The 27,655-nt window shown below is 52.9% G+C and overlaps 1 protein-coding gene across 1 annotated transcript; it reads left to right on the plus strand.

Moving 5' to 3' along the window:
• The first annotated feature begins 2,534 nt into the window (after positions 1 to 2,534).
• On the plus strand, positions 2,535 to 26,054 carry Ppp5c (protein phosphatase 5 catalytic subunit). Its single transcript, XM_021644142.2, has 13 exons — positions 2,535 to 2,748; positions 7,933 to 8,174; positions 14,328 to 14,475; positions 19,592 to 19,713; positions 21,935 to 22,000; positions 22,284 to 22,382; positions 23,128 to 23,233; positions 23,678 to 23,820; positions 23,923 to 24,010; positions 24,580 to 24,620; positions 24,717 to 24,895; positions 25,359 to 25,440; positions 25,527 to 26,054. The coding sequence occupies exons 1-13, from the start codon at positions 2,628 to 2,630 to the stop codon at positions 25,587 to 25,589; spliced, it is 1,500 nt and encodes a 499-aa protein (XP_021499817.1). The 5' UTR covers positions 2,535 to 2,627; the 3' UTR covers positions 25,590 to 26,054.
• The last annotated feature ends 1,601 nt before the right edge of the window (positions 26,055 to 27,655 follow it).

Here is a 27,655-nt window from a genome sequence, read left to right on the forward strand (position 1 = left end):
CAGGCATTCTATTCACCCATTCTATTCAGTCCTGGGGACGGAACCCCGGGAGCTTGTGCATGCTAGTCAAGCACCCTGCTGATTGATCTACATCCCAGCCTGGCACTGTGATTTCTTTTTTAATGTCTGTGTGATGTTGTGATACTGCATATGTGTGTGGGACTGTTTAGCACAGTAATTCCAAAGGAGTGTGTGTGTGCGCGTGGGAGATTGAGAGTCTGAAGATTCCTGCGTAGGAGGGTGTGTCTGTTCTGCTTCGTCTCTGTGCGTCTCATTCTTCTATCCCTCTCCCATGTTGTACACAGGAACCCAGCAAGAAAACCACTTTCAAGTCGTTGCACATGCTGTGCCTTCTGCTTTAGATGTCTTTCCTGAGAATGTTCCTCAGCTGGTAACCTGATTGCCCAGCGTGTGTGAAGGCCTGGGTTCCAGCCGAGCAGCACATAAAGTGGGGTGCAATGGCACAGACCTGTAAGGTCAGTGCTTCTTAGCTGAGGGTAGTTCAAGGTAATCCTCAGCTACATCCTGAGTTTAAGGTTAGCTGTCAAAACAAAAACAAAAACAAAAAAACAACAACTTTCCCCTCTGATCTCATTTGCTTCTTACTTAATTCAGATTTCTATTCTTATACTCCTCTGGAAGCCATTCTTGCCTCCTCTAGTTGGACAAAGGCCTCCTAAACCCCCTGAAAGGTCCTTCATTCCAGCTTAATTCACTCTTTTGAACTCAGACTTCCTGTAAGGTACTTTATGTGGAGCATGCTTCTGTCCATCTCTCAGTTAAACACCATAACTCATGAACTTTTTGCTTGGTTAGATTTTTTTAGCTGGGAAAGAGAGGGAGATCAAGACAGGGTCTTACTCTATAGCCCAGGCTGGCCTGGTACTCTCACTGTGGCTTAAGCTGGCCTCAAGCTGATGACGGTCCTTCTTCCTCAGCCTTTCCAATGCTGGGATTGCCAAGTGTAAGCACCAGGCCAGACTTCTTTTAAACCTCTTCTATATGAGCCACTAGTCACTGTTCCCTCTTCTGTCAAGAGGAAATAATAGAAAAAAAAAAAAAGGTGACTAGCCCAAGGTCACATAGCCTCAGGAAAAGTCTGTGCTGGATTCAGATCTACTAGAGCAGATAACTTCCTCAAAAGAAAGAAAAATCACTATCCTTACACAATCCCACTGGCCCTGACAGAGACAGTCAAATAGGAACTGTGCCTAGAAATTAGGTTCAGATTCTGACTTCCAGTAAGACTTTTCAGGAGTATGTTGATTCCTGTAAACTTCAGTGTCCTCACACATAAAATAGACATGATACCAATATCTACTTTCCAGGGTGATTGTTGGTTGTGATTGGGGGTGGAGGTGGGGTCAGGCTGACGCACAGCCTTTTAGCACGTAAGTGTCCAGCCTGAAAAAAACTTAAGCTAAAATAGGCAGGTATACAGTATGTGGGGTCTAAAAGGAGCAAGGGGTCTGGAGATGTTGCTGGAGGCTAAAATAGTCATGGCTTCTCTTGGGAAAGAGTTGAGTTTTCTCCTAAGGAAGCTGGGGAGCCATGGAAGGCTGGGGCGGCTGCCAGTCTTACAGTGTTCTAGCAAGATGCCTCTAACTGCCATATGGAAGGTAAACTGAAGGAGGGGGCAAGCATCAGAGGAGTCTGAAGCTGTGAGCCAGTCAAGGGAAAAGCAGGCAGCAACAGGAGTGTCATTTAAGATTCCTTTTGGTGTGGTTGTCTGTTTGTGACAGGGTCGCACCATCTTTCAGCCTGATTTATATAGTCTGGAGCATGCTAGACAAATACTCTACCATCTGGGTTATAACCATGGCCCTTTAAAAGATTTTGCTGGGACTTGACATGAAGACGCAAGGCTTTAATCCCAACACGTGGGAGGCAGAGGCAGCTGGATCTCTTTCAGCCTGGTCTACATAGCGAGTTCCAGAGCTGCATGGTGAAACCCTGTCTCAAAATAAATAAATAAATAAAAAGATTCTGTTGGACCAGGAACAAACACGGTACAATTGATACTTGCTCAAGACCTGAAGATCGGGGTGCCCTATTAATAATTCAGAGAGAACTTTGACTTGCAAAGTTCAAGTTTTGTTTGCTTGAGAAACTACCCATTTTCCAGAAGGGTCACTGGGGCGACAGGAGGAAGACGTGCTCAAGGTCAAACGAGTAACCGGCAGCACCCAGCTCCAGAGCAGGTTACCGGCTGGACGGGGTGTTGCCAAGAAATCAGCCCCACCCGCCGGGGAGATCGCAGCCCAATCACCAAACCCTAAAGGAACCCTGAGTCTCTTAAAGCACAAGAAACTTTTGCAGCCTCGCAAACTTTGGGAGCAGGCGCCCTCTGGGTCTCACTCCCGCCCCTTATCCCCAGCGCCTCCTCTCTCCTTTCTGATTGGCTCCTTTAGAAGGGGTGCTGTCTGGATACCCTCTGGTCACCTTGTCCTCCGGGCGCTCTATGGCGGGTGGGAGGGGGGGCGCCGCGCAGGCGCGTCAGGAGAGCCTTTGGGGCCCGCGCTTTACGACACTTGTGCGGCAGCGGCGGCGGTCACTCGGCGCTTCTTCGCGACGGTTCCGCCTGGTGCCGCGAGCGGCCGTTGCCAGGGTGGGGGTCGCTTTGCGGCATGGCGATGGCGGAGGGCGAGCGGACTGAGTGTGCTGAGCCCCCCCGGGACGAACCCCCGGCCGATGGCACTCTGAAGCGGGCAGAGGAGCTCAAGACACAGGCCAACGACTACTTCAAAGGTGCGTCCGGCCCGGACTGGGCTGAGGGAGGGTGGACAGCGGCACAGGCCGTGGGGGTGCCGGGCCCTGCGGGGAACCATGGCAACGCGGAGCGGCAGCCTGGGCGCCCGGCAGGCTCTACGGAGTAGCCCGGCGCGAGGAGGAGCCCCAGGATGGACGATAGACAGGGCAGAGCTACCGAGAAGTGGAGTGCGGAGCAGAAGCTGCTCACTGGGGAGACTGAGGCAGGCGCTGCTAAACGATAGGGGACAAGTGGGGGCCCGACATGTGAGTGCTACCAAATGTGAGACCTGGACAGAGATGCTGGGTGGTGGTCAGACCTGAAGAGGGCGCTACCAAATAGTGACATGTGTTTAGGGCTGTGGTGGCGCTGCCGAGTGGGGAGACCTGAGGTGAGTATGACCAACTGAGGACGGAAGGCCCAGTAGAGAAGGGAATTGTGGACATGGAGATAGATAATTATATTAGAAGGTGATTTGGGGTGATCCAGGGAAAGGAGTAAGGTGGAGAGGTGGGGCGGGAAGCATAGCTTGATCTTGGGTTGAGGCCGTTCATTCATTCAGTACGTTTGTATTAAACAACTGTCATGTGCCAAGGGCCGTGCTTGGCGCTGAGGCTGTAGCAATGAATGAAGTACATGACTCGGATTTAAGGAGAACAAGTAATTGCTAACTTGTGATGATCACTTTGGATCGAGGTGACGAAGTAGGGAATGTACGTGAGCCTGCTTTAGATAGTGAGGTCAGGGAATGTCTGAAGAAAGAGGCTTTTTAGGAATTGGGAAGGAGTTTTGCTCGTGGGTCCAGTGACCTAGTGCAAAGACCTGGGGTGAAGAATGAAAGAAAGCAGACTGGCTTAGTTGGAGCTTGAGCAAGCTGTGCATGGAAGGGGGAGACTGGTACAAGATAAGATTTTGCAAAGGGGACCAGATAAATGAAAAATCTGTGAAGTCATACAAAGACTAGTTTGAGCTTCCTCAGCTGTCCGAAAGGAGACATTGAGTAAGTAGTTGGACCAATTGGGCCTGGAGAAAACTTTGGGTGTGATCAGCCCATGATTGGAGGTGCCCTGGGATTGGATGAAATCGCCTAAGAGTGGGATCTATGGAGAACCTAGGATGGAATTTTCATGTTTAAGACAGAAAAGGGGGCTGCTGAGGAGAAGTGAGTGAGATGGGATGGAAATCAGGAAAAGTGCCACAGGCTAAGAAAGCAAAGCTGTTCCACAAAGAAAGCCACATGCCTGATCACCTAGCCCCAGGCATTGACCAACAGAGGTCTGGCTCCCAGATGAAGATGATGATTTTGACAGAAGAGTTGTGGATAGTAAAGAAGCTGTCAGCCCAGTAGCCCCTGCCTAGTGAATGCAAGTGAGGAATCGGAGACCCGAGAGGGCAAGTGTCTTGGTTCTGAAGGGGAATGGAGAATTGGGGGTAGATGGCAGGAGGGAGTAGACAGGGTCCCTAGGAACGCTTATTCAGATACGGCCCAAAAGGGAAGTGGATCTGGAGGAGGCGGGAGAGGGTGAGAAGGATCTAGAATTCCAGGGAAGGATGGGCCCAGACCTTATGCTGCATGCCTGTCATCTCAGCTCTGGAGAGGCTGAGGCAGGAGAATTGTGAGTTTGGTGAGAGCCTGGAATACATAACAAGATAAGAAGATTGTTATGTATTCCTCAAAGTGGGAGGGAAGGAGAACCAGAGAGAGATGAGGCCAGAGTTAGAGCCTTGGAGGGCTGGGTGGGTTTGTGAATGTCATCCTTAGGGTGGCAGGGAGCTGTGGAGAGTTTTTAAGAGAGTGGTCCAGTTACTTTGGATACAGGTACTGGTTCTCCCTGCTGTTCAGAGACTGGATTCAAAGGCCAGACCTGAGAGGGGAGGCTGGAAGGGAGGACAAGTGAGGGGGTGGAGTCTCTGCCCAGGCTGGAGAGAGGAAATGAGGCTGGCTGCCTGGAGGGGGGAGGGTAGCAGATGGCCAAGGCCCAAAGGTGAGTGGAGCCTGGCATCTAGGTGAGTGGGGTGGGAGTGGAGGTGGCTAGAAGGGTTAGGGGGAAACTGCAGACAGCAGCAGGCTACAGCGGGCTATGGGAGGGGACCTGACCTGTTAGCTGAGGCTCTGGAGAACCAACCACTGGTTCAGATTTGTGCCTCATAAAGACTGGGTGGGGGTGGGGGACAGGAAGCTGGGAGGCCAAGGTAGGTGTTAGAACAGAATAGGACTCTGCAGGGTAGGGCAGAGTTTAGGGCAGGGTGGGGCTGCTAGAATGGGAGGGAAGTTAATGGGTATGAGAGATGCTATCCCGACAGTATGCAGAGCTTTCAGGGTTTCAGAGGCTGGAGTTGCCAGCACCAGGTGACCAGACCCAGGCTATCCTTCATTAGGTCCTGAAAAGAGCAACCAGAAACTTTATTACTGCTGCTGAGGACAAGTGAGGGAAGGAGTTAGCCGTGGGGAAAGACCCTTTATCTGTCCACTCTCCCCAGGTCCTGAGATCCAGGAACCTAGGGCTGGGCAGGCAGCCAGAGGGGCCTGGCTTGGAGCTGGCTGAAGGAGCACCCTTCCTGGTCCAGGCCTCCCGCTACTGTGGGCAAGCAGTGGCAAGCACAGAATCCCAGGCTTAGACCGTAAGAATACCAATAAAAAGAATAATTGCATCTGGCTTTCATTGCACCCCTGTAGTGGCCAGGTACTCCTGAGCCGAACCCTGGGGCATGGGGGTGGCTGGGAGCAGCCACTTTGGTTTATAGAGGAAGCCGACTCAGAGTGAAACTTCTTGCCCAAGGTCAGAGTGTGTGAGCAGAAGGAGGATATCCCCTTCCTCTCCACGTGCTCAGCTATCCCTGTTGGACTCATCTGGTCTCAGTGGGGACAAAAGGGTACCCTGTGGAGGAAAGGGGGGATCTCAAGGACTCAGAAGACCCCACCAACCATAGGGAGTTCCTCTGTGAGGTCAGCCCCACTGTAAACGTTCTGGGGGGCAGAACCTAGTCCCCAGCTCAGTCTGAGTTCAAGGGAAGCAAGCCTTTGCTCTTTCCTGTCCTCCCTGAGGAAGGAGGCTGTGTTCACCCAGGGGCCTTCATGGACTGAGGGTTGAGGGGTGAAGTACTGCATCATGGTTCAAGGGTCTCCTCTGTGGACACAGATTACTGGACTTAGAGGGTGATACCACTACAGCTGAAGGATGGCCCTAGACGGGAGTGTGGCAGCTGGTGGAGGGCTTCAAGGTGGGGGTCCTGCTGTTCCCTTGTACTCTCCCTTCCTCCTTCATTTGGCTGTATGTGAGGCTGAGCCCATCCTGGTCCCCTGGTGCAGACAAGGAGCCTAAGGGACTGAGGCTCCAGAGAGAGGCTCTCGCCTGCAGTTCTGTGTTAGGGATCTGCACTGTGGAGTGTCAGGCTTCATGCCCCCTGCTTCCTCAGGGATTGGGGACCAGCAGCCTCTGAAGCCAGGACAGAACAGCAAAGAAGCCCTCAGAGACACATTCCAGGGAGGGTCCCTGTGACCTGTCTGCCCGCTGCACCTTTTCTTCTGCCTTGGGGGTTCTAGGTCCTGCCAGCTTAGGGCACACAGGCCTGGGAGACAGCCTGAATGGCAGAGCTGGGACAGAGAAGCTGGGGGAGGTCAAATAGGGCTTCCTGAGAAGGGACTTTTGGACCTTGTGACAGAAGTCCAGGAATGAGTGCTGAGCTGCACCCCATGGACCTGCCATCCCACCTCTGTCCCTTTTTCCTCCTTCATTTTTCCCTTTTTCACTCCTCCTTGGCCAGTTCCTTCCTTCCCCATTCTTAAAGCTACCTCTATTACTTCAGGCTCACATTTCTCCCTCAGGCCTTGGGCCCTAGGCCATCTGAGCCCTGAGCACCTTGTCACTGTTATCTGGGGTCAGATCTCGACACACCAATAGTCCCTGGAGGGCAGGGTTGTGTCCTCAGACAAGGCAGGAGTTCCAGGAAGGCGACACCCTCCCTCACCTGTGTGGGTTCAGCAAATAGAATATGAAGGTCACTGTGAGTGCTCTACAGAGCAGTGAAGTGGGGTCAGGCAGGAACTCCCATTCCAGACTGAGTGCGAGGGAAAAATCTGAAACTCAAGTATAGCAGGTATTGAAGTTATCCAAGTACACCCAACCTAAAAGGAGCAGAGCCAGGCTACCTTTCCAGGGTCTGAGCCTGCAGCTCTACCAGGCTCCCACCAGGGCATATGGCAGCGGGGCTTGGGGGAATGGAGACATTGCCATTTCTTGCCTCAGAATCCCTACCTGTCATTTGATGTGCAGCATCAAGCACAGGCTTTCCCTCTCTGAACTTGATCCCCTCCCTTATCTGAAGGTGGGCTAATATGGCTTTCTCCCTCGGGTTCCTTGAAGGCACACATTTCCTAGGATGCTCTGTGGCCCTAGCACATGGTCCTCCAGCCTGGGCAGGTCTTAGAGGCAGCATGGGCCTGGGTTCTGCTGTTTGTTTAATGAGCCCGTGAGAGGAGGAGTCAGGCCATCTCTGCCAGTACACACTGGGACTCTGACCTTGAACTAGGCCTCTGGCTTATGTCAGGTGAGTGCCAGATGGTATTTACACAGCAAAGGGGAACCCTCAGGTTGATGGAGAGCTCAGGGCCCAGCTGCAGCTCTGTTCTCACAACGTCTGACCTTTTACCCTTGGCTGGGAGTTACCTTTGTCTCTGCACACTTAGAGCGCCGCTGTCTAGGCCTGCTCTAGTGTCCTGCCCTCCTTAGCTCCTGCACTGCTATACCAGCAGGTCTTGGTCCCCTGCAGCTGCTGCGCCTCTTCCTTGCAGCCTGAGGAGTTTCCTCCCTTTTTCCTCCTGCTCTGCCCCCTCTCTGGACTTGTCTGCCTTCCCTGAGCCATAGGCTCAGGCAGTCTCCGCTGGCCTGGCTCAGATCACAGCCCTGGTACTCCCTGGCCTGTCCCTCTTATCAGGGAGAGACTTCAAGCCTCCTGGAGCCCTGAAGAAAGTAGTGCCCAGCCTGGGCATTGCTGGGCTGGTATGTGGAACTGATTCAGGTGCTAGAGACTGAGGCCTGAGCCGCAAGGCCTGGGCTGTGGCCAGACAGCTGGGACAGATTCCATGCTGAACCTGTCTCTCCATCTGTAACAAAGGCCACCATCCTAGGATAGATTCCTGCGTGTGGCAGTAAGGCTTCATGCCTCCTTCTCTTCCTTCACAGCCAAGGACTACGAGAACGCCATCAAGTTCTACAGTCAGGCCATAGAGTTGAACCCCAACAATGCTATCTACTATGGCAACCGCAGCCTGGCCTACCTGCGCACTGAGTGTTATGGCTATGCATTGGGCGATGCCACGCGGGCTATTGAGCTTGACAAGAAGTACATCAAAGGCTACTACCGCCGGGCCGCCAGCAACATGGCACTGGGCAAGTTCCGGGCTGCCCTACGTGACTACGAGACGGTGAGCCGGGCCTCGGGCATGGGCCAGCTCCCGGCACCCTAGCCAGGTGGATGTGGGGGCGGGGACACCAGGGATGGGAAGGAGCTGTTCTGTGTGTCCCCTGTATAAGGGCTGACCCAGATAATGGCCATGAGGCCTCTAGCCAGTTCCTGTTCCACCTCTAAACCATCGTGTGCTCTGCAAGCTTGGGAAATCACCTGGCCTTCCTGTGTCCCTCTGTGTGTTGAGAATAGGCCCAGCCTCGGGTGGCTACAAGGGAGTTCTGCTGTGTGCATGCTTGAAGCAGCATAGGCACATAGTCTGTGTCAACAGTAGCTCAGCCTTGTGACTGTTGCGACTCTTCCTAGTGACGGTGATTTGTAAAGGTATCAGTTATTAACAAGGACTGCACAGACTGTTGACGGCCTGAGTTTCTGGTACAGGTGGGAGCCCATGTCACTGAGCAGGCAAGGAAAATGACTGTAGGTGCAGAGTAGTGCCTCCAAGAAAATAGAGCAGAGCAACACATGGCAGAAAGGCCGCCTCCAGGCCTGTGTTCCCCTGGGGAGATGAGAGAGGGAACCTAGAGGACAGCCCCTTTTCTACCACTGTCTACTGTGACGTGCTGGCACAGCCTTGATGACAGTAGTAGAGACTGCCAGAACCTCCACTTGGGACAGCTGCACCCCCTCACAGAGACTGAGGCTGAGTCACCGTGGCCACTCAGAGGGGAACTCGAGTGCTGTGTCACACGGGTGAGGAGGCTGAAGCCCTAGTTGATAAGTACCAGTGCTGGGATTGGAGCTAGTGTGGTCCTTGACTGCATCTCTCTCTGCCAGTTAGCTCCCTGCTCAGGGCCTCTGAGCGCAGAAGGGATCACTGCTTACTGTGATATGGGTGGCCCTTCACTGTGGACCCTTTCTGTCCTTTGCACACGTCCCCAAGAGGGTTGAGGAGCCATGCCTGCAGCCAGAGAGAGCTGGCCACTCAGCCTGGCCGAGGGTCAACGCAAGTGAAGGCTTAGGCCAAGACCAGGGGACACTTAGCAGAGGGCAAAAGTGGGAAGGGACAAAGGGACTGAATGATAAATGGAAGCTGCTGTAACAGAGTGTGGTCCCTGCTCTTATCCGTTGATGTCTCAATCTGGAATACAGCGACAAGAGCAGTGGCCGCCTCCTGAGCAGCTGTGCCTCTGGTGTATGGTCCCTGCCACTCTGGGACATCTGTACTTTAGGTAAGGAAGACTAGGTTCTTTTTAGAGCGCTCTCAAGGTTGCCATCTACCTGCATTCTCCACGAGGCTAGGCGAAGGTGGCCACACTGCAGTGGAGCTGTGTGTTCCTTGCCCTCCAAGCCTGAGAGGCTGGGCTTGCTTATGGCAGCCCCCAGCCTAACACTTCCTCCTGGAAGATGTTGGAGTTCATGGAGGACATGCCCAGGTCCTGGTCTCCGGTCAAGAACTGCGTGGCTTTGGTTGGAGCAAATGAGCCCTTGGCTCTGCCTTTCTACCCTGTTTAGCCCCAGTTTCCTCATCCCCAGTATGTACATGAAGGGCTCAACACTGCTGTGAGCATTGTGCCTTTGTGAATTTATCTCCTGTGTAGAAAGGAGACCCCTTCCTTCAAGGTTACCTGGAAAGAATGACAGCTGAGATTAGAAGTCAGCTCCATAGTTGAAACTGAGTGGGTCTGAGTCAGGAGCACTGTCTGCGATCAGTACTCCATCTTCAGCAGAGGAAAAGACGGCTCCTTCTGTAAAAAGCCGTGTGTACATACATGAGCATGGATGCTGTTCACTGCCACCGGCATCTTCTTCCTATGGGCTAGAGTCAGGTGTGCAGCCGCTGGCAGAGTGTGGAGGCATAGGCTCCAAGATCTGGTTGTCTAGGATTGTGTCCAGCTCAGCTCAGACCCTGGTATGTGTCTGCAAATGCCTTGGGTCTTGGCTGTAAACAAGGGAACACATAGGCCCGCTTTGAAGTGTCGTTGTGAGGGTTGAGTGAGTGGGTATGTTTGGAGAGAGCCTGCTTTTGCTCTGCATCGGCCATGTCCTCCAGGTTTCCTCCAAAGCCAGCCCATGATGAAGTGGGCCTCTGGCCCCTGGTTTATGCTGGTGCCAGAACATTGCAAAAGGCACAAGGACCTGGGTATGTCTCTGTTTGCTCTCCCACTTGGGGCCACACCTTGGATTTTTAGATGCCCCCCTGCACACACTTATTCCCTCTTCTTCTAGCTACCTACCCCTGGCACATGGGCCCACCTCTTCCTGGGTCACATCTCGGGTGTCACTGTGTTCTTTCCTACACCATCGGCCATGTAAGACCTGGGAGGGTCATCCTATACTCTCCACCTGCCTGAGGGTCCTGTGGCTGTTGTTTGGTTTGTATCAGACTTTACCTTTGTGCTTCTCAGAAGGACATTTTGACACCCTCATAGAGTGACATAAAAGAAACAGGGAGAGTCAGAGTTGATCTTTAGCTCAGCACTCACATGCTGGCAGCCGTCATGCCATCTCCATAGTCCCTTCCATAGAGTGATCCCTGAGTTACAGGTGAGGAAACTGAGGTTCAGAAGTAAGGTAGGTCATTCTCCTGCAGTCTCACAGGAATCCCAGGAGAAGGTGGCCTCTTCCCAGAGTCAGGCTCCAAACCATGGCATATGCATCATGTAAGTTCCTGGCACCATGCTGGCCCCCAGGCAGGCAGGTAACACTGATGGCATCTCTGCATGCTTTAGCATGTGGGTGCTGGGTGTGCCATAGATTTACTTACCAGAGAAAGGGTGTGTTGTGTGTAAAGCTGCTCCTTATAGGCTACCTGCTGGAAGCTGACTTCTGAGTGATGTACTATCTGGCCCCCTGGGCTAAATCTCCTTGTCTGTGCCCTGCGAATGAACCATAATGCCCTTTGTTGGTTCTTACTGGTCTACAGCCTCTAAACCAGTTCCTATCAAGGGGACCTAACCTCATGACCTCATCTAATTCTGATTACCTCCCAAATATCAAGGACTGTACCACAGAGCCATACCTTCCAGCCCCTGAAGATGACAGTTTTTAAAGCCATCTCCTTTCTTCAGAAGCACGCCCTTTGAACAGATCTGAATTTCTGTTAGTGAAATGTGTGAAAGAGCCGTGTGGACATCACAGAACACTGCCACAGAGGCAGTCTACATAGAATCTTTTGTTTGTCCTGTGTTTTTGCCTTGCTGGGTTACCCTAGCTAGCCTTGAACTCCTAGGTTCCAGCCATCCTCTTGCTAGAGTTTCCAGAATCACTGGAATATTGGGTACATACTACTTCTGGCTTCAAGTGGCACTTTTAAAAGACATGTTCACAGGCCGGGTGTGGTGGTGAATGCCTTTAATCCCAGAACTTAGGAGACAGAAGTTATAGGCTGGCAAATCTATGAGTTCAAACCTGCCTGGAGAGAGAGAGAAATGAAATGTGTTGGCAGTGAGTCCTGATGCCGTGTCTCAAGCCCTGAAGAGACCCGTAGTGTGAAACATATACCCTTCCCTGGACAGGAGCTTGCCGGGGCCATGTTTCTGTCAGTGAGACCTAGCACGCATTGCAACACCGTCATGGCTGGCCTTGGAGCTGAGCGCTTGCTTGCCACAGCTGAGTCAGGGATAGGCCCAGCAGTGAACTCTCAGACCAGCTTCCTGTGGAGCGCTAGCACCGCTTCTGATCTCTAGAAGCCAGGGTATCTTAAGTGAGCAGGACACATGTTCTGATAGGCTGGAACCCAGACAACCGTTACCTCTTTGCCACTGCCCCATGTGGGTGGTGGGTTCAGTCTGCGCTTTGATACAGCCAATCCAGGGGTGCACAGAACCCTGGCTTTGGGTTAATGCCTTTACCTCTCCGTCTAGTGGAGGCTGTGCTGCCCACCCAATAGAGCTGTCAGAGGATACAGTGAGCAGGGTCACTCAGCAGTGGCAGCACCCAGTCCCATCTTTCTCCTTAGCTTGCAGCGCACCTGAAGGCAGGTCTGGCTCCTGGGGATCCCTTGCCACCCTTTCTTTCTTTAGGAGCCATTCATTCTCTGCTGAGAACATAGTTCTGTCCCCACAATGCCACTCTGAGTAGGAAGGACACTGCCCCAACACTGGGAGCTTCCTGGGGGAGAGGAGCAGAAAGGAAGTTGGAATTATAAATGAAGTGTGTGGGCAAAGGCCCCTTGACTTGAAAGGCCTGAACTATGGGAAAACTGGTGTGCTTGGGGACCCATGAGAGGGAGTACCAGGCTACAGAAAAGGTAGGTGGGTCTTGAGGACCAGGCCTGGGGCCATGTGGACTTTATCCTGAGGAGTAGAGGGAGCTTGGCCTCCACATCTCTCCTTGGGAAAGGCTCCCAGCGGCTGCCTAAAGCTGGCAGCCATCAAGCTTGACGCCACACCCGTACCCCAGCGGAGCTGTCTGGCAGGTGGCCAAGCTTAGGCTCGCCCAGCCTGCTGCTGGCCAAACACCTGCAGGGAGTAGCGGTTGTCTTTGCCCAGGCTGTGACTCACTGAGTCAGCTAGCTTTGGGACTGAGAGAGCAGTCTGAGGATTAGCCCTAGGACTTCCTTCTCTGTCTAAGACACTGACACTGTGGGGAGCACAATCTTAGGGTGGCTGTGTAGGGCAGCAGGTGTGAACAAAACTTTGGGGGTGGGGATGCAACACTTAACCTCAGGGAACCCATAGCAGACCAAAGTCCAGTATGGGGAGCCAGTGAGTTTTATTGGGGTTACTTACAGGAGTATGAGTGAGGGGTTACAGTAGGAGCAGAAATTACTCAAAGACAGCTACATCAGCAAAGCCTACCCCAGTAGGGGTGACAGCTCACAAAGCTGGGAGCCCGGAGCACACAGCACACCTGCAGGCAGCTCGGCATGTTGGGAGTAGCCTTCCAAGTGGCTCAGTCTGGGCGAATCTTCCAGGCCCAGGCACCTCCGCTAGCTTCTGTTTCTTCTAGGCTGGTCTAGGCTCCAGCGTCTTTGTAGCTTGGCTACTCTTAAGAGTCTTTATTGCTTACTCTGGCAGGGAGGGACCTGGTGAATCCAGTCAGTTTCAGGGGCTTCCTGAAACTATTTGTTGTTAACCTCTCTGCTTAAAGAGCTTTCCTGTATAGTGGAATGTTTCAGTCTTGGAGGACACACAGCAGCAGGTAGGGCTGAGTTCAGTTCCAGTCCTAGTAGCCAAGCAGAGGCGCAGAAAATCTGCTCCCCCAGTCAATATGTAACCCAGACTAGGCTGGTGTTCACAGTCCTCCTGCTTCCATCTTCCAAGTGCTGAGATTGCAGATGTGTACCACCAGGCCAGCTCTGTCTTCTGAGCTCCTGAGATTGGGGTTTTAGGAAGCAGGTCAGAACAGAGCCGAAAGGGCTCCTTTGACTACTGTGGCCCAAAGCTGCCCACCCACACCTGATTGTGTTGGGTCTTTTTAAAAGTGTTCCCTCATTCATTCTTATCCCTCTCTGGGCTGACCGTTGCAGGTGTTCCCTCCCTGAGGGAAACTGAGGCCTGCTCAGCTCCCCCAGGCTCCCCCATCCTCACTGGCTAAGCTAGCACTTGAGCTGTGTCTCCTTTCCTGTCATCAGAGGAAACAGGGAAATTGGCGCTCCAGTCCCAAAGAGCCCCAAGGGCTGCAAGCTGCTGACCGACACCTGCAAGTCCCTCTTGTGTGCCAAGCATTTCTTCCTCAGTCCTTCTGGCAGACCCCCACCTCACAGCTCGGGACACTAAGACTCAAGGAGTCCAGGCTGTTCTACGACGCTACCAGCTACCTCCACCAGCTGCCTCCCCCACCAGCTGCCTCCCCCACCAGCTGCCTCCCCCACCAGCTGCCCTGGGAACCTGAGACCTGTCGGCTGAGCTGGACACCTGTTTGGTTTTAACAGGGTCAGAGTTGTTTAGTGAGAGCACCTGTGTGGGCTCAGGCCCTGGTCTCTAAAGCCACTCTGTGGGGCAGCTCTGCTATGCTTGTTTTGGGGATGTAAAAACTGAGTCCTAGGAGACATGCGTCCAGGGTTGCCCTGCTTAGTGGGTGGTAGCCCCTAGGTGGTCTGACTCTGGTCTTTCCTCAGCCCAGGGCTGTGCAGGCTAAGGCGATCACAGTGCCCCTGATGGCTCCTCTGGGCTAGGTGGATGGGCCTCCAGAGTGTGACACCTCTTCCTTCTCTGTTTCTGGCCAGGTGGTGAAGGTGAAACCTAATGACAAGGATGCCAAGATGAAGTACCAGGAGTGCAGCAAGATTGTGAAGCAGAAGGCCTTTGAGCGGGCTATTGCGGGAGATGAGCACAGGCGCTCTGTTGTGGACTCTCTGGACATCGAAAGCATGAGTGAGTGGGCCTGGCTGTACACCCTGCTGCACAGGCATCCCTGTCACACTTAGTGGGTAAAGCCAGGGTTTCAGGGGACATTTGGGAATGTAGGGGTCACCTATAACTTCTGTCTTCCTTAGCCCTCTCCCTCTATCATAGCCCTCTCGCCTCCATCTTAATCATAACAGTGGGAATCCTTATGATTAAGCTTGGGGTGTCTCAGGATTTTTTTGTTGTTTTGTTGCAACCCAACAGGTGCAGCATTTAGTCCCTTTCCCTCCTGTTAGGCTCAGGGTGCATAGTGCCTGGCGGATGTTGATTGTGTGTCTCCCACCATGTCTTGTGGGTAAGGTATACACTGTTATACACTGTCACCCTTGATTTTGCCTGATGTGGTGTGGACATCACCTGCGCCCATCAGGTCCTGAGGCATTCAGGAGTAAGTTAAAACCGTAAGTGCCATGTCTAATAATCCCCCGTGGTTCCAGTACTCTGGCAGTGCTTCAGGCTTGGAAGGGAAGGAGGGGAGCTGAGACGGGTAAGAAGAATAGGAAAAAATAGTGAGATCACTGCGGCATCGTTCTTTCTTGACAAGAGCTGTGTGCTCACAGCCCCTCTCCACCCTCTTCCCAGTGACAGTGGCAGATCCAGCCACATGCGCCTTTAGTTTCTCAGGTGTGAGCCTGGGATTTGTAGGGTAGGGTCCTGGGAACATAAAGGATCTCATTCTAGTCCAGGCTGGCCTCAAATTCATGATAACCCTCCTGCCTCGGCTTCCCAAGTGCTGGGCTTACAGGGGTGAGTCACCATGCCTGATATCTGCCCTCTTAGCCAGCCAGTCCTTTGGGAGCTTGTTCCACTTTTCTGGTGAACTGGCTCCAAGGAGCATGTCTCCCTGCCCCGGGTTAAATGTTAAGAGCTGTACTGTCACTTGGCTTGAACACTCAAGAGTGTCAGGGTTGAGTTTTGTCACGGCCCGTTTGGAGCCCCTGAGGCCAACAGCGTCCCCCAAGGCATTTGCCCACAGGACTCTGTCCCATAGCTGCCAGCACTCAAGATGTCTTTGCGGTGCTGCAGCACCCTGTCCAGTCTTCCTGCAGCCTGGACCTTCCATCATGAGTGCTGGGGGTTTCTGGAGGCTGCCGATGGGCATCGACCTTTCCTGCTTTAGGGAGCTCTTCCAGCCTCCCCAGGGCTATGCTCTAAGCACACAGCCCTTTACCCGGCTGGTTTGCCTTGCTCCCGCCTGACTGTCAGCACAGGGGCAGACATGGGCCTCAACATCATCCAGTTTGTAGTTGTGCTGAGCCACCTAGCAGAGCTGTTCCCTTGCTTCCCTGAGAGGGCCATTGACCAAATTCAGTAAATACCCAGCTTCTCAGAGTCAGCCTTGAGGAGGAGAGGGCCCCTGCTCCTGAGGCTTTCTCTCCACCTTCCTCAGGTAGCCCCACCTTGCGTAGGGGTCCCAGGAGTGACTCGCCTAGCCGTGAGGGTTCTCAGGTCGTGCCCTTCAGCACGGGGACAGCTTCAGCCGGTGTCCCACAGCAAGGGAGAGAAAGCCCCACACTGAATTTGTGTGCCCGAGTTGTTGCTGTAAGCTTCGGTCGAGGCTGTGCCTGGCGCTGCCGCACAGAAGTGTGCCCAGGCTAGTCCTCCTTCCCTGCCACACATGGCCTTCCGTAACGTGGGCAGCGTGCCCAGTTCCAGTTTCACATGTCCGCTTAGTCCTGCCAGGAAGTGGACTCCACACTTGTGTTTAATGGGGAGACGCTGCCTAGTGAGACACACCATGCACCATCATGCAGTCAGGTGGAATGTTGTGTGTACCACGTGCATCAGATAGACCAGTCCCTGTGCACCTTTAAGATTCCAGTTAACCCTTCAACTCACAGCCCTGACAACTTTCGACACATTATTTTATTTCACCGTGTGTGGGTATTTTGCCTGCATGTGTATCTGTGGATCACTTGTGTGGTTATAAGCCACCATGTGGATGCTTAGACTTGAACCTGGGTCCTCTGCAAGAGCAACAAGTGGTCTTAACTGCTGAGCCATCTCTCCAGCTCCAAACTTGATATACTTTAGGTGCCAAAGTGCGGGTAGCTCTCCTGTCAAGGGGTCTTGTGGAATTCTCTTCGCCGTCCTCTAACCCTTTGGTCTGCTGCTTGCAGTCTCGGGTAGGGTGGAGGCACTGAGTCTAGGTAAGCTGTGTCACCTTTTTATTGTCACCCTCCAAATGAGGGTAAACATAGTAAATTCTTGTGGACTCCCTTAATGTTTGGGCTCTAGCAGGGGCTTTTTAAATGGCATGTTGCATTTAGACCTTTTTTCTCTTGGCTTTGGTGTGAGTGTGTGTAGCTGGCTGGGGTGGGGGTGTTTGTGTGTGCAGGGTGAGGGAACACACCATGTGTACGGGTGGAAGTCAATACCTCGGAAGACCAGCTCTCTCCAGCTCCCTCCTCCTACTATGTGGGTCCCAGGGATCAAACTCAGGTTGTCAGGGTTAGTGACAGGATCCTTTACCTTCTGAGCCATCTTGCCAAGTCTCTCCTCTTCATTTTCCTTATTCATCTTTTCTCACTGTAAAGCTCAAGGATCCTCCTGCCTCAGCCTTCCAAGTTTTAGGATTACATGCATGCACCAGCACACCTGGCCTCGTCTAAGTACTTCTGTCTTCCTGAGATGAACTTTTCTTTCTTTCTCTGTGTTTTTGTTCATTTGCTTGATGTTTTTAGTAGCATCTCTCAGACCTCTAAGGGAAAGTGGGGACCCCAAATCCAGCAGGACTTACTTCTGAACTGAGTATGATTTTGTAGGGCAGGGAGGGTCCACAGCCCACTGCTCCTCTGGGGTGTCCTTCCCATTTAGCACTGATGGGAGAGCCAGACACCCCTATATGAGGTGAACAGACATTTCCGCAGTTTTTGGTCAGTCTGCCAGGTGCTGTTCCCTGGGGAGTAACCCTGGCATGTCTGGGGTGTGTCTGACCGTCTGCAGTACCAAGCAAGTCTGTCTTGGTTTCTTTTCCTGTCGCTATGATACAATACCTTGATGAAAGTGACACAAGAGAAAAGGGTGTTAGTCACAGTTCAAGAGTATAGTCCATCATGGCAGAGTAGCCAAGTCAGCAGGAGCTTGACACAGCTGATCATACTGCATCCACAGTAAGGAGCAGAGAGAGATGGGTGTGTGCCTCCACTGCTACTCACCTCCATTCTCTTTTGCACAGCTCAGGATCCCAGCCAGGGAATAGTGTATACACACTGGGCAGTTAACACAATCAGGGTGACCCCCCTGCAGACATGCTCAGCTGCCTGCCTCCTGGGTGACCCTAACCATCACACAGCCCAGTGTGTCCCTCTGCTCTGCACCATTCTGAGCCATAGCCGGATCGCTGCTTCAGTCCTTCAGAACCCACTGCAGTAAGGCACCTTGGGAAGCTGATAACGGGGTCACAGACAACTCCTTCACCCCAGGCCCTCTGCTCTCAGAACTGTCTTGATCCCCCCTCTGGCCCTTTCTTTCACTTTTGGTGACCAGAGGTCCTGCAAGTGCTGTTTTTTGTTGTCCCTGTGTCACTTCCCCACCCTCCATGCTGCTGGAGGCTAAAGTTGGTCTCGGGCCAGCATCAAACCCAATACACTGCTACAGTTTTAGCCATCTTAGAAAGCTTTGGCCAAGAGACTGAGCGGTTCATGTTTTCTTAATAGAATGTGGAGCCCCACAACTAGGGCCCTGTACAGTGGGTGACCACGTGGCCACCCAGGAGTCAGAGTTCTTCCCTTGTCCTGTTACCTCTTCCCTTCCTTCCCTGACCAGGTTTCTGTGAACCAGGGTCTCCCTAGCAGAGCACACTGGTTTCCCTCCTCTCGCTAAGCAGTCAGTACAGGCTATTCCTGGTCACCAAGACAGAATGCAGATTTCTCCCACCAGTAAGCAGACCCTCCAACCTCCAGTGCAGTCATTGCAGACTGCTCGGAATCAAATCAGTTCTGACAAACTGAGACACAGCCCCAAGTTCCCTCCCACACGCGCCCTTCTGAAAAACATTTATTGATTGTCATGTTGTGTGAATGTGCATGTATGTACCGCGGTGTTTGTGCAGAACTGGCCGCCTCCATGGTGTTGCTTGTTCCAAGTCCCAGATTTGTTTTGACCGTGCCTCTGACCCACTGGGTGTGAATCAGGGCTCCCACAATCTACTCTTCAGGTTTCTGTCGTTTGTTGAGTGACTCACAGAACCCACAAGGGTGCTTACCAGTCTCCTACAGTCTACAGACAAAGATCTGCAGAGAGAAGGCACATGGGCATATGAGCTGCCCGCCAGCAGCTTCCAAGGATTCCACTGTCCAGGACCTAGACCCTAGGAGCTCCCGAGCCCTGCCTTTGCCTTGGAGTCTTGGCTGAGACCTCATTACATAGACATAGGCTGGGTTAAATCATTAGCCATTGTGCCCCCAGACTCAAGTCATGTGCTCACTGAGAAAGGAGCCAGTCTCTGGGAGCCGGGAGTTGGAGGGGAAACCAGCTGTATTTAAGGACCTGCCTCCTGAGAGTGTGGCAGGAGCTAGCATGTCCACTTCCATCCCAGACACACTCTCAGGGAACTTGAGTTCACAAGGGGATTACCGAGGGAAGAATGTCATGTGAAGGGCGGGGTCTTCATTTGTGTCATCATCTTTTCTGACCAGAGTATTTTCTCAGTGGATCTTGACTTTCTGAGAATAAGGTGCCCACCGTCTTTTAGACTGCATTTGAGCCTAGCAGTCCCCATACTGTGTGTTGCTGATGTACAGGACTAGGAAGGCGGAGTGGCCCACATTCAGAAGTCACCTGAAGGTCACCAGGTGCTCCGGGCTCTGAATCTGAAGAGATTAATTGGCAGTCACCCTCTTAGCCACTGATTGAGTGTAGAATGTGGGACAAGGGGAAAGGAAACAACTCTCAGAGGACAGTCACCAAAGGAGCCACCACTTAGAACTGGCCGGAGATTCCAGGGGTTGTAGGAGCACCACAGAACCCTGGGAAACTCCATTGCTTCATCTCTCCTCACCCGATCCCTAGGGACCGGGTTCCCCTGCCTGCCCCTCCATGGCTGAAGCCACCAACTCTAATGTCTTTGTCCATACACCAGCCATTGAAGATGAATACAGCGGGCCCAAGCTTGAGGACGGCAAAGTGACAATCACCTTTATGAAAGAGCTCATGCAGTGGTACAAGGAGCAGAAGAAACTGCACCGGAAGTGTGCTTACCAGGTAACATGCCCTCCGTGCCACACATGCTTGGGACCCGGGAATGGACCTGCCACTGCCAGCCCTTGTAGGATAGGGCCATGCGCTGCTGGGCACCATGCTGAGGCTACCACGTGTCCTCATCCAATCCCACAGCACCTGGGAGGTCTCGGGCAGTGCCATTACACAGTGTGTGTAGCCTGCCAGGCTCACAAGTAAGGCCTTTGGGAAGGTATTGGAAAGGGGGCTTCTCTCTCTGCTATTTTATTTTGTTTATTGGTATTTTGACCGCATGCATGTGTGAGGGTGTCAGGTTGGAAAGGGGAATTCTTTGGAGCGTTCCTGGCTTATGGTAGGGCATGGGTAAGAAAGGACCTGCACAGTTGGGAGAGGCCTCAGGTAACAGTCATCTCTGTGACAGAGCTGGCCACACATGTTGCCTCTCCTGTGATGAGATCACTGCCTTCCCCTGATCCTTAGCCCTGACAGGAGCCACCTTCTCTGCCACCAGCTTGAGCAGCCAGAACCCCACTGCCCCATGGAAGGGCTGCTTATCACTGTCTGCAGTGTGGTTCCTGCAGGGTTTTTATATTGTGGCTCTCAGCTGGATTCGCTGGTTGGATGGTGGCTCTTCAGCTCGTTCCTGTCCTTAGAGCAGCAAAAGCAACAATCCTTTGCAGCTTCTACACCCTGAACAGAGTGGTCACCCAAGTATTTTCATGTCACTTTATCTTCCCAGAGTTTTGTTTGTTTTCAATTATTAAACCTACATGGAAGTTGAAAACAGTTAACAGCCACACACTTCCCTACAGGTGTGGAAACTCTATTCCTCACTTTTTCCAGAACCAGTTGGGAATGAATCAGAATCATTATAACCTGTATCCTAGAACAAGGTCATCCGAGTATGGGGCTGTGGTATGCTCACTTTCTCCCTGATGAGCTACTATTACTAACTCCATGTAGACAGGCCACACGCTTTCCATAAAACCTGAAACACTGATAAACACACCTGACTTTTCTCAAGGTCATGTTTATGTGTACAAGTAATATCGACAAATGTCCCAATGCTTTCATTTCTCCTGAGGTTCCCCAAAATATGTTTAAGGTGATTGAGGGGGTTGTTGAGACAAGGTCTTACTGTACAGGCCAGGCTATGCAGGATGTGGTGGCACACACCTTTAATGCCAGCACTTGGGAGGCAGAGTCAGATGCATCTCTGGGTTCAAGGCCAGCCTGGTCTACATATGGAATTCTAGACCAGCCAGAGAAACACAGTGTCTGAAAAATCAAAAGAACGAAAACTATATAGTCTAGACTGGCCTTAACCCGCTAAGGTTACAGGTGTGCCCTAGCGCACCAGTTAAGCAGAACCTTAAAATGCCAGTTCCCACTGCAGGGTTGAAGTTCTTCCCCCTTCTCTGCACTTAGAGAAGCTTATATTTTTAGGACCTTATGACCATATGTGCAGTCTAGCTCTGAATATGTATGTGTGCACCCACATGTAGTACATGTATGTGAGTTTGCAGGCGTGAGCACTCTTATACATACCTGCAGGTGTCAGCGGAGGGCGGACGGCGGGGCCTTACTCAACAGTAGGCTCACCGGTTCATTTGGGCTGGTTAGCCCACAAGCTCTGCGGAGCTGCCAGACCACCCCTCAGTGCTGGAGCTGCAGGCTGCGCACACGCACACGCATGCACACTCACGCACATGCATACACAAGTGCTGGGGGTTTGAACTCAGGTCCTTGCCAAGCAAGCATTCTTACCCACTTAGCCATCTCCCTGGCTCTAGACTGGTTCTTTGAGGTTTCTTATATTGTGAATCCATTTTGTTTCTAATGCTGGTGAACTTTAAAAGGTGAACCAAAACCCTTGTGAAGTGATGGTGATGTTTAGAATGCTGTGTGTGTGTGTGTATACACTACATGTGCAGTACCTGTGGAGGTCAGAAAAGGGCACTGAGTCCTTTGAGACTAAAGATGTCGACAGTTGTGAGCTACCATGTGGGTTTTGGAAATCAAACTGGAAGAGGCTGAGTCATCTTTCAAGCCCCATCATGATGTCTCAGTGACACACAGGCCAATCAGAACACCACTTGAGGGCCACCTCTGTCCCTGGCTAGCACCCAGTGGTCCAGGCCTTTCCAGTGGTCCAGGCCTTTCCAGTATCTCCTGGGCAGCTGAGGGCCTCAGATCTTGTCCTCCCACCCCAGCCAGCCCCACTTACAGCCTGCCTTGTCTTTAGATTCTAGTGCAGGTGAAAGAAGTCCTCTGCAAGCTGAGCACACTGGTGGAGACGACGCTGAAAGAGGTGCGCCTTGTGCTGAGGGGGTGGGGTGCATGTAGCAAAGACGGGGAGCAGTCCAGGGGATCCCTCAGCTCAGGACCTCAGAAACCCACCTGCGCAACCTTCCCTTTTCTCTGTACCCGACACCCTCCCTCCTGTCTGCCTTCCTCGTTGCCCTGTCCCCTACCCTTGTGTGTTGCATGGATTTTCTTGGTCTGTTGTGACCTCTCACCCATCATTTCCCCTCTGCCCCCTCCCCACATCTCTCTCTGGGCCCCTCCCTCTCCGGTGGCCTCTTTTCTTTCAGACAGAGAAGATTACAGTGTGCGGGGACACCCATGGCCAGTTCTATGACCTCCTCAACATATTCGAGCTCAACGGTTTACCCTCAGAGACCAACCCCTATGTATCCTTGGTGCTACCCCATGTGGAGAGAGTGGGACCCCGCCGTAGAAGAACATAAGTGTCCTCATCTTGCTGTCCCCACGGTCAGCTGCAGGTCCAGGCCCTGTTTCTTTCTCACTCAGGTGGTGTGATGGGGCCAGCACCCAGCTCTCTGCTCCACAGGGCCATCACTTGCTTTGGCTCCCTCATCTGTGTTGGGGGATGATGAGAGGGTGCTGCTTTAAAAGCAGAGCCAGCCTCTGGATGTTTGTTGCATTTTGTTTTGTTTGGGGCTTTTCTGGGGTATGGTGTCATGTGTAGCTCCTGGTGACCTTGATCCCTGAGCTTTCTGTCTTCCATCTCCCTCATGCTAGTATTGTAGGCGTGCACCAGCACATCCGGTTTATACAGTGCTGGACATGATCCCAGGTTTTGTCGTGTCCAGTGTGCTCTTCTCACTAAGCCACATCTCAAGCCTGTACTCATGTGTCTGACATGGGGTGTTTTCCCGGTGCTCACCCTTGTGTAGGGTCCCTAGGCTGTGTACTTTTGGGAGGAAGGGCCTGTGCCGTCTTCCCTGTGCTTTGAGGGCTGCCCTCGGGGAACAGCTCACTCCCTTGGCTCTGGCTTTGGTGAGGCTGGGTCCTTGGTGTCTTCCTTGGAAGCTTCTAAAGTCAGGCCAGGGATGCCTTGGGAGTCAAGGGGCCAGGAAGGACAGCTCTCCTGGCCCATCTGCCACCTGCAGCACGGTTTCCTTAACAAGAAAGATATTTAATGGCGACTTTGTGGACCGTGGCTCCTTCTCAGTTGAAGTGATCCTCACCCTCTTCGGCTTTAAGCTCCTGTACCCAGATCATTTTCATCTACTTCGAGGTGAGCCTTCTCCCCTGAGCCTACCTTCATCTGTATCGTGCATTTCTTGAATTTAGCAAGCTCGTGGAGGCACGGGACCACCAAGTAAGGTTAAATAGGTTGCACACTGCCCAGCAGCACTGCGTGACATGTAACTCTCCATAGACAGCTCAGTGCGGGCATTCGTGTGCCCTTTGCTGCCAGGTGCCAAACAAGAGGTTCAAAGAACGGGTGCCTTTTTCTAGGTCACACACACAGCAGGTATGAACAGCCTTCCTGGGGACACTAATCTAGCACCAAAGTCAAGCTGAGTAGTGAGCTGGGCACGCATTTACAAAGCTCAATGCCAGCCTGCCTGCATTGGGCGGTGCCATCTTGTCCTCATGTCTATACCTGAGATTGCCAGGTAGGTATATGATAAGTAAGCTGGAGGCTGAGTCCTCTCTGTCCCTTTGCTGTGGCCAGGCAACCACGAGACAGACAACATGAACCAGATCTACGGGTTCGAGGGTGAGGTAAAGGCCAAGTACACAGCCCAGATGTACGAGCTCTTCAGCGAGGTGTTCGAATGGCTCCCCCTGGCCCAGTGCATCAACGGCAAAGTGCTGGTGAGGAGCCGCAGTGCCTCGCACACCGAGTGGGCAGCATGCTGGTGTGGGGGGTGGGGTTGAGGGAGGGCTCCTCCCCTCACAGAGTCACGCCTACCCTAGATCATGCATGGAGGCCTGTTCAGTGAGGATGGTGTCACCCTGGATGACATCCGGAAGATTGAACGGAATCGGCAGCCTCCAGACTCAGGTGAGTGGGTACGGGCATGGGGAGGAGTGCCTGGGCTCACGTAGACCTACGTCATTGGCAGAGAGGGGCCCCATTTTCCCACCTGCAGGCTGAATTCGTGGGACCATCATAGTCTTAAACACATACCTGTCACTCATTGAGTCCCCCCACCCTAGAGTGAGAAATTAAGGCACCTGTTAAAGTCCCAGAGCCTGTCACTGAGGACCTGGATGATGTGGGTAGGCTCTGTAGGGTGGTGACATCTGAGCTGACACTAGAGGAGGGCCAGTGGTGGCTAGGGCTGGCCCTCAGAGGCTCCGGCTAGACCTAAGGCTTAAGACTACATCCTGAGACTACAGACCATGTGGGAACATAGACTTTGCTGCTGGAGCAGTGGGGAGCCACAGGAGGCTGGGCCACGAGGGGCCTACTCTGAGTCAGGGTGGTAAAAGTTCCATCCAGCTTCCAGCTCGTAATGGATCAAATGAGAGATACCTGGAAACCTGGGCCCAGCTCGGGACTGAGATGCACGCGCCTGTCTGATGCATTCTGAGAGACAGACCGGCTTTAACACTTCCCCTCCCCAACAGGTCCCATGTGTGACCTGCTGTGGTCAGACCCCCAGCCACAGGTGAGCCGGGTGTCTGGCTGCGGGTATGGGCTGAGTGGTGTGGGGTAAGACAGGCCAGCAGTCACCTGGAGTCTCCCATTCCTTTGCCCCTACCAGAATGGGCGCTCTGTCAGCAAGCGGGGCGTGAGTTGCCAGTTTGGGCCTGATGTCACCAAGGCCTTCCTGGAGGAGAACCAACTGGACTACATCATCCGCAGCCATGAAGTTAAAGCTGAGGGCTATGAGGTGGCCCATGGGGGCCGCTGTGTCACCGTCTTCTCTGCCCCCAACTATTGGTGCGTCTTCCCCTCCCACCCTTTGCCCAGGCCACAGGCTTGATTCTGTGTGGATTATGTTAGGTCTTTTTTCTTTGGAGCAAGGCCTTTCTTTTCATCTGATTCTACTTTCTGCCTCTGTGTCTGTGGAGGAAGCTGAGACATGGGGCTGCATGAGCTTCTGTCCTTGGGACTAGGCTGTGACGTCCTGATGGTGTCGTGTCACTCTGTCCCCTGTACCTCTAGTGGCCAGGGGAGTGGTGAGGTCTGGTCTCCAGGCTTTCCTCCTGCTGCCTGTCTCTGCTTCCCTTACCTTTCCTTGGCTTTCCTCCTCCAGTCCTCTTCAGTGTGGTTTCTTCTCTGCCTCTACCAACTCTGTTCGTCTCTGCAGCCCCCTCCTGTCTCCACCTCCCTCCCTCTTCCCTTTTTCACCTCTTAATCTCGAGCCCCAACCACACAAGCTCCTTTGCTCTTGTTCCTACAGTGACCAGATGGGAAACAAAGCCTCCTACATCCACCTCCAGGGCTCAGACCTGCGGCCCCAGTTCCACCAATTCACAGCAGTGGTGAGTGGCCTGGGACAGGGCTCTGCCTGTGCAGATGCTGCGTGTGGGTGGGTCCTCTGACTGTCCCTCTTCTGCCCTTGCTGCAGCCTCACCCCAACGTCAAGCCCATGGCATATGCCAACACGCTGCTGCAGCTAGGAATGATGTGAGGCTGTCTACAGCAGTGAACCAGGGCCTGCCCAGCTGGATGGCCCTGCCTGCGGCCTGCTGCCCCGCCCCAGGGCAACGTTGGACCCCCTTTTACTTTGTAAAGTTTGTATTTATTCCCCTTTAGGTTGCAGAGGGGGTGGGGGCAGCGTGGGGCAGCAGACGACAGGCTCCTGGTCCGAAGAAGGAGGAGTTGAGACTAGGGGTAGGGCACAGCCTGGGCATTCCGAGGAAGGCCAACCTGGGTAGGGGTGGGACCAAGAGGAGGTCCCGCCCCTTCATCTGCATGGCCCCTCCCCTGGTAAAGCAATAGGACCCTGCCATAGGAAGATCCCAAAAGAGGGTCATCAGGGAGGCCTCTTCCTGGTAGCCTCAGGGTGGGGCTAGGCTGGGGCCCACCCCCCAGCTATTTTATGTTCTGTAATTAAATATGTTAAAATAAAATAAAGTCATTATTGTAAGTCAAAGTTCATCTCAGATCCACATCAGCAGGTATCCACTGTGCACAGACCACTCCAGGGTGGGTCCAGTTTGGTTCTGGACACTTCACAGTGAGGTGAGCATTGTGGGAACCAAGAGTGAACAAGAAGCGTCATCCAACTCCTGAGACCTGCGATCTGACCTCAGACCCCTTCAGAAGCCTGTGCTCTTAGGGAGCTCAAGTTTTCTGAACCCTGATAATCCCTACAGTGTCAGAAAGCTGGCATGGTCAGTGCTGTGGTCTCCTGGAGCTATTCACAGCCAGCGAGGGCAATACTCATCTACTGTATGCTTGTGTGCAGGTGAGAAAGGCAAGGACGGGACCACAGGGGGCGCCATCCTGCCTGAGAAGCTGCTGTTTCCTCTGGCCTGGGGCCTCTCTGTTGCTGCTGTAGGTCCAGAGGCCCTGAGGCCCTTGGTTTAATAGTGCCAGAAGGATTTAAGAATCCTGTAGCTGAGAATATGGCTAGCGGCTGTGGCTGTTTCTTTCCAAGCTGGAAGGTGGATTATACTTGACCTCTCAGAAATTTCCATAGGTTACAAGCCTATGGTGCTCTGTGTAAACCCTGAGCAGCCCACAGGACTACTCCTGTCTCTAGCAGGTGCTTTTCTCCACCCTGTGGCAGGACATCTGACAAGCAGCTCCAGGGATGGGTGCCAGTCACAGTTGAGAAGTGTGCTCTGTCATGCCAAGAAAGGCAGGGTGGCTGTACTGGGTCAAGACTGCAGGAGCTTGCATGGCTAGCTTCTCACAGGGTCAGGACCAGAAAGCAGAGCGAGCAGACCTCAAGCAGGGCCAGCTAGTAACACCCAAGGCCCACCCTTAGCACCCTGCTTCCTCCAGGTTACGTCATGAGTTTGAGAAGCTCTAAAGCAGCCTCACCGGCTAGGGTCCAAACACGGAGGACAGTTCTCTTCAGTTGGAACCTGTCTGTCCCCACCTTCCCACAGCTCTTCCCACACACTTACCTCTGAGAAAATTGAGTCTCAAGACTAGTGAGATGGCTCAGTGGATAAAATGCTTGCCAGGCAAGCCTAGTTAGATCTGTTGCAAAAGTTGGAGCGCTGACTCCATAAAGTTGCCCTCTGAGCTCACATTCTTGTGGTCTATGTGCCTCCAAATATCTTTCCTGTCGCAGAAACCGTGCATACCCTGTCTGCGACCTCTGAAGTCACAGAACAGGGTGCATGTCATAAAAGGGGCATATGGCTCTGTAGTCCAGCAGTGGGTGGCTGCGTGCTGGAGAGCCTGAGAATGCCAGAGTGCCTCAACCCTGGCCTGGTGAGATGGCTCTGTGGGTAACCTGAGTTCAGTCCCTGGAGTTGACCGTGGCGGGAGAGCGCCAGTATTCTCCCCCACCCCTTCTCTCTCACACATTACAAGCTTTTTGTTGTGGTGGTTTTTTGTGGTTTTTTTTGTTTGTTTGTTTTGAGAAGTAAAGGCAGGTAAGTTTTTCCTCAGAAAAAGCCTGCTGTTTTATGTCTGAATGGGCCACCTGCTGCCGCGTTCTTCAGTCCTTACTTGGTCCTGCCTGGAAATAGCCTCAAAGATCCGTCCAGAAGCAGCACTTCTCTGACTCCAAGGCTC

Source organism: Meriones unguiculatus, chromosome 1 (assembly GCF_030254825.1).
Source record: "Meriones unguiculatus strain TT.TT164.6M chromosome 1, Bangor_MerUng_6.1, whole genome shotgun sequence".
In the NCBI taxonomy this organism is placed as follows: Eukaryota; Metazoa; Chordata; class Mammalia; order Rodentia; family Muridae; genus Meriones; species Meriones unguiculatus.